Source organism: Penaeus vannamei, chromosome 6 (genome assembly GCF_042767895.1).
Source record: "Penaeus vannamei isolate JL-2024 chromosome 6, ASM4276789v1, whole genome shotgun sequence".
Taxonomy (NCBI): Eukaryota; Metazoa; Arthropoda; class Malacostraca; order Decapoda; family Penaeidae; genus Penaeus; species Penaeus vannamei.
The window spans coordinates 49,576,170-49,583,669 of NC_091554.1; the positions used below are offsets into that span (position 1 = coordinate 49,576,170).

General features: G+C 37.9%; 1 protein-coding gene across 2 annotated transcripts in view; it reads left to right on the forward strand.

The window, feature by feature from the left end:
• The window catches only part of LOC138862036 (nephrin-like), a 286,321-nt gene that overhangs the window by 252,209 nt on the left and 26,612 nt on the right, over window positions 1-7,500 (forward strand). For both annotated transcript variants that reach the window (XM_070123188.1, XM_070123189.1), the window contains exon 11: window positions 1,544-1,667. In XM_070123188.1, the coding sequence (XP_069979289.1) occupies window positions 1,544-1,667 (124 nt within the window). The remainder of the gene's footprint in view (window positions 1-1,543; window positions 1,668-7,500) is intronic.

The window sequence follows — 7,500 nt, forward strand, 5'->3', positions numbered from 1 at the left end:
AACCCCCCCCCCACCAAAGAAGATCCTCCCCAGCCCAGATTGGTCCCGGTCCCCACCACTCCCCCCATACCCCCTTCCTTCCCCACTACTCCTCGGTTCCCCGTCCCTTTCCCCAGCACTCCCCCATACCCCCTTCCTTCCCCACTACTCCCCGGTCCCCCTCTTCTCGCCCCCCTCCTCCACCTCCCCCCAACCCAGGTAGGTCTCCTTTAACCTGTCATTTGCTGGATCTGTTGAAAGTCATTATGTATATTACATCCTCGCGTCGCCTCGGCTGCTGTCCCTCCCGTCTCGAGCGGCTCCTCGGCGCTCCGGGCGAGGGCTTTCGAGCTCGAATCACGCTGAAAGTTCTCTGTCTCTTTCGTTCCTTTTTTGCCTTTCTTTAGTCTCTTTTTGGTCTACATTTGGTCTCTCGGTCTTTTTATCTTCCTTGTTCATTACAGAGTTGTTGTTTTTCGTTTGTCATTACCATTCATTTTGTTTTCTGTTTTCCTCTTCATAATTTTTCTTCATTCTGCTTTTCATTTTTTATGAATTCCCATTTCTTTTTGTCATATTCTTGAGTAATATTAATATTAAACGTTCAGCAAGAATAGATTATTTTTGTCTGTATCAGTTCATCCAAAAATGGCCAGACGGAAAGGTAGATGGATAGATAAAGAGAGAGACGCACGTAGGAAGGTAGGTAGTTGATAACGACACATCAGATAGACAGTCATCACTCAGCGCCTTGACTCCGTGGAAGAAAGCCTTCCGGATTTCCACGCAGCTCTGTTAAGTGAAGCAATTTTTACCAATCCAAAGAAAGGTGTGAATATATATATATATGTATATATATATATATATATATATATATATATATATATATATATATATATATATATATATATATATATATATATATATATATATATATATATATATATATATATATATATATATATATATATATATATATATATATATATATATATATATATATATATGGAAGAAAAACCCACAATGTACAAACTAGTTTGTACATTGTGGGTTTTTCTTCCATATTATCAACACGATATTGTGTTTTTCATTGCATCATATATATATATATGTATATATATATATATATATATATATATATATATATATATATATATATATATATATATATATATATATATATATATATATATATATATGTATATATATATATATATATATATATATATATGTATGTATATATATATATATATATATATATATATATATATATATATATATATATATATATATTATGTATATATGTGTATACATACTCCAGATCATTGGCTTCGTCTTTCAACACGGGAATTTCTTAGCAAAACGAAGTAATAATTATCCTACAATCTTTTGTACATGAATATTAAATCAAAATTTATAACCAGTTGAGCTTCTTCCAATAATCTTCTCTCTTCTCTCCCCGTCCCACGCTGCAAATCTACGCCCGTCTGCCACCCTGGTCGCCATGGCCGCCGCCCGCCACCAACCACTCCCGAAAACAACTCGCGCCCTTTCGCACGAGCAGGACTTCACCTCCGTGGCCAGCTACGCCCCCAAGAGCCACCTGGACTACGGGACGCTGCTGTGCTGGGCGCTCAACGACATCGGCGCCCAGGCCGTCCCCTGCGCCTTCGCCATCATCCCGGCAGGTGAGAGGGGGTGAGGGGGGCAGGGAAGGGAATGTTGACAGGGAGAGGGAGCGAGGGAGAGAGAGGGGGGTAGTGGGTGAGGGAGGAGAAGAGAAAGAGGAGAGAGGGAGAGGAAGAGACTATCAGGAGAGGGAGGTAGAGAAAGTTGAAGAAGATATAGCAGGGAAAGAATGGAGGAATAACAAGGGTGGTTAATGGGGGAGGAGGGGGGGGGGTGAAGAGAAAGAAATTAAAGAAGAGGGTAAGAAAGAGAAGGAAGGGAGAACGGAAAGAGAAAGAGAGAGAAGGGGAGAGAGAGAGAGAGAGAGAGCGTAAAACCACATAACACGGCACTAGAGACGGCCGCCCCTCCCGCAAAGCATGTAGAAGAGCGATAATAGCTTACACCGATAAAAGAAGAGGGAAATACACAAGACAGCGCGCCATAAACTTCAGCAACTCTCACAATTTTAAGCAAGAGTAATGCCTTTTGAATAATAAAAAGATATGAAATTCACTCGACGACAAGAGGCTGGACTTTTAACTAGCGTTGTGGAGACACATTTCCCTGAGGCCCCGTTTTTGCGGATTCCTTTTGCTATTTCTGGTTTTATCATTTTATTTTCTTATTCTCCCCTCCCTCCTTTATTCCTTTAGTCTTTATCTTTATGCTTCGGAAATTCTAATTCCGTTGCTTTCTCTTTTTTTTGTGTGTTCTTTTGTGTTCATTTTTCTATTTCTTGTGTTCCACGTTCCCCTCCTCTATTTCTTCCACTTTTTCTCTCCAAAGCCCTTTCTCCCTTCTTTCTACCATCCCCCTTCCTTTCCTTCCCTCTTTCTTCTCCCTATTTTTCCAGGTTCTCGTACCCGACCCCATCTCCTTTTTCTTCTCTCTCACCCCTTCTCTCCCTCTCTCCCTCTCTCTCTCTCCCGTCCCTCCTCCGCTGTCACACGAAAATGAGCTCAATATATTCCCTTGGCTGGGATGCGGTCCCGCTTTCTCGTTCTCTCTCTTCCTGTTGTTCATTTCCATCTTTCCTTCCATCGCTCTGTTTGAATGTCTCTTTGACTGTTTGGCTATACACACACACACACACACACACACACACACACACACACACACACACACACACACACACACACACACACACACACACACACACACACATATATATATATATATATATATATATATATATATATATATATATATATATATATATATATATATATATATATATATATATATATATATATATATGTATGTATGTATATATATACATATGTCTATATATGTATATATATAGATACATACATACATACATACATCTATATATACATACATATATATATATATATATATATATATATATATATATATATATATATATATATATATATATATATATACACATATGTCTATACATAAACACACACACACACACACACACACATACACACACGTACACATAAACACACACACACACACACACACACACACACACACACACACACACACACACACACACACACACACACACACACACACACACACACACACACACACACACACACACACATACATACACACACACACACACACACACACACATATATATATATATATATATATATATATATATATATATATATATATATATATATATATATATATATATATATATATATGTATGTATGTATGTGTGTGTGTGTGTGTGTGTGTGTGTGTGTGTGTGTGTGTGTGTGTGTGTGTGTGTGTGTGTGTGATTTCCTCTTTCCTTTTGCAGTTTCTTCTTTTGTGCCTGAAACTTGCATCTCATTAAAATTTGATGCTAAAGAATTATACAAGAAGCAAAACAAGCAGCTGGAAAAATGAGGAGAGTGGTGGTGAGAGGGGAGCAAAGAGAAAAACTGGAACTGAATCTAAATAGAGAGAACCAGAGAAGGTAAAAGGTAGAGTAAGAAAAAGGAAAGAACGGGGTGAGACGAAAAGACAAAAAGGAACTCTACTGCATGGACAACCAAATTGATTAGCAAATGAAGGAGTAATTAAACAACTAGAGTAGATTCGTATAATACACAGATTCGCAAAAGCAACACTAACGGTAGCAGCAGCAATGGCAGAGGACACGGCAGCAATAGTCTTAACGGAAAAAAAATGAAGGCAGGAAGAAAGGAGGAGGAAGAGGAGGAAGGAAAGAGGAAGAATGAGAAGCGAGAGAGAGTAAGAGCGCCACAGAGGCCAATTTCGCTCTCACAGAATAGCATCTAAGATAAATTATGATCAAAAGGTTGGTTGTGTGTGGCTGTGATGGGATCTGTGTGTGTGCGTGTGCGTGTATGTACGTGTGTGTGTGTGTGTGTGTCCAGGTATGTGTTTTTTACGCGCGTGTGTGTGTGTTTGCACGTGTGTGTGTGTGTGTTTGCATTCCCCTGAAGGTATGTGTTTCAATCTAGATGTTTGTGTTCATGTGCATTACTGAATGATAAGGATATCGTTACGATGACGATGATTGAACAAAACGAGAAGGAAAATAAGGAAACAATGATGATCATAGTGGAAATAATAATGAAGATAATAGTAATGATGATAATAATAACAGTACTAATGATAATAGCATTAATGATAATAATAACAAAAATGATATAAATAGCAATAATGAAAATAATGATGATAATAATAGTAATGATAATAATGATGTTAATGATACTAGTACCAATATTAACAAAAAATAGAAGTAATGTTGTGATAGTATTATTGATTATCACAATTGGTTATTTGTTATCACATTTGCTTTTCATCGTTTATTTCATTTGTGCTGTTATTGGTAACACTATATTTATCATTTTTATTTGTATTATTATCACCATTATTATCATCATCATTATCGCTTTCATCACTATTATTTTCAACATTATCATTATCGTTATTGGCATCATCATTACTATCACTATTATGATTAGCATTATTATTATTATTTCATCATTGTTATTATCATTATCATTATTACTATTAATATTGCTATTATTATCATTATCATTATTATTATTATTATCATTTTTGTTATTATCATTATTATCAATGTTATCATCATTCTTATTATTGTTCTTATCATCGCCATAATCGTTATTGCCATTATCTTTAGTATCGTTATTAGTATGGTTAAATTTTATAATCATCATTACGAGCATTGTTACATTTTCAAGTTTGAATGATATTACCGCTTTCACCATTACCATCAAGAACAGTAGGAGAACTAGCATCCTATCTGCAACAGCAATATCATTATTACTACTAATGCAAACACCATTATTGTCTTTAATCTTAGCTTTCTCGCATCCTCGTGTCAGTTACTTTCTTTTTTCTAATTATTTGGAAGGGAAAGAGAAGGCGAAACATGCGCGCCGCCCTTCGGACCAGTCTGAGGGACGAGCGAGTTTCAGCTTTTAAAGCCTTTTTTCCCTCTTTTTCTCTTCTTTTCCCTTACTAAACAGTTGAAGCACAGAGCCCCAGGTGTGTATGATGCCACAAACATGAAGGTTTTCATTACCCGACCTTTATAATTGCTAAACACTGGATTTCTTTCTTTCTTTCTTTATATCATTATTATTTTTTTTGTTTGTTTGTTTGTTTTTTTGTCTTCCCTTCTACACTCAACCCCCTCCCCCTCTCCCACCCATCCCCCCCTCCTCTCCTCCCCATCATTCTCTTAGTTCCAAAAACGAAAGTGTTTTCTGTATTAATGCTTTCTAGGAACTGCATCCGGTGAAACTCCTGGAAATATCTTTTTTCTTTCTATTCATTACCATTGTCATTATACCCATTGTCATGACTGGTTCTCTTGTTTTGGTTTCTTTTTTCGTTATTAACGTAGACTTGTTATGATTATCAATCTTAAGATCATTTACTGTTTCACTTTACATTTCAACTAAGTATTATTACGATCACCATCATGGTAGTATCTATCTCGTTTCTGTTCTCCCATTACTACACACACAAAATATAAGGTTGTCATTACCATTTATTTTTAACATTCTATAAAAGCTGAGGGACATGGGTCGTCTATGATTGATTAAGATGAAGCAGTAAAAACATGCCTACCTATTAGTGATATAAATTGCGAGTGACTGTTAAGCCTGGCATTGCATGGAAGAAGTCGGATTCCTGTAACTGATCAGTTATTTGAAAATAAGTATGTGTGTGTGTGTGTGTGTGTATGTGCGCATTTGTGTGTGTGTGTGTGTGTGTGTGTGTGTGTGTGTGTGTGTGTGTGTGTGTGTGTGTGTGTGTCTGACGGTCATAAATCCGTGCATTTCAACGCATTTCGCGATGGCGACTCTGACCCAAACCGCGAGACCTTGGCACGTTCTGCCAAGTGTCACGTGGACACGTGTTGCCCGTGGCTTTCATCGACCGCAGCGCCTTCTGGAGGAGTCCTCTCGCCGCGCCTTCTGGAGCAAAGCGACACGACCTGGCCTTCCCCGCGGGGAAATCCGGGAGGGGGAGTCCTCTCGCCGCGCCGTCACCGCCGCCAGCAGGAGCTCCTCGGGTTAGGCGCCGACCGCGCCACCAAAACGCGGTGTCCCAGTTCTGTGCTTTTGGTATTTCCTGGCGTGTTTTCCATGAACAGTGGAAAGTCAGAGCCGCATAATCCTATCATTCCAAAGGTGTAAGAAGAGGCTCTGTGAGTAACAATCCAGATCTCTTAGAGTGAGCGCGTACGTGTGCTTCCGGATTTGCCTTTGTGCGTATCTGTCCCGCTGTGTCCTTTAATGCCTTTGTGAGACTGTTTTTTCAGTACGCTTCAAATGTGCTTGTTCTGGGCGTGCAACTTGAATGTACGACCCCGATCATCAAATTAGCAAGAAAAATGTACAGCGATTAGGGAAACCACTGCTGAAGCTGAAAAGAAACAATAATAGTGATAATAATAATAAATAAATCCCCGGTAACAGAAAGACAGAAGATAAGATAAAAAGCTTTCGCCATACTTGAAGCTGACACAGAGCCCTTGGCCGGCTTTGGTCCCTGGCTCATTGGCTAAACACACACAAGCTTTCCTCACAGTTCATCAATAACTTAACATGCGATTCTACTGACGAATTAGTAAGTCCGGCATGAGTATAGGACGTTGTCAAATCATCATTATTTTGAGGGAAAGAAAATTCATGATGGAAATCAAAATGTAAATTATTTCAGTCATTATCTCTGGTTGTCTGTCTCTCCTGTTTCTCTTTAACTCCCTTCCACACCTTCCCCTTACGTTCCCCGCATCTCGTCTCTCTCTCTCTCTCTCTCTCTCTCTCTCTCTCTCTCTCTCTCTATCTATCTATCTATCTATCTATCTATCTATCTATCTATCTATCTATCTATCTATCTATCTTTCTCTCAATCAATCTATCCATCTCTCCCCACCCCGTCTCTTTTCGTTTTCGCATGTAGGAATGACATTACCTGAGGGTGTCCAATTAGCCCTAATTATTCCGGCAGCCTGGTAGCGTTCCCTCCTGCTGGACGCATAATCTAGTATAAATTGTTCTCCCCCTTCCTCCTCCTATCCCCCCCTCCTCCTCCTACCTCTCCTCTTGTCTCGTTTCTTGTTTCTTCTCTTTTTTTAACATTCAGTCTCTTCTCTTTCCCTCCTCTCCTCTTCTCTTTCTTTTTCACTTCTTGCATATATATATATATATATATATATATATATATATATATATATATATATATATATATATATATATATATATATATATATATATATATATATATATATATATATATATATATATATATATATATATATATATATATATATATATATATATATATATATATATATATATGTATGTGTGTGTG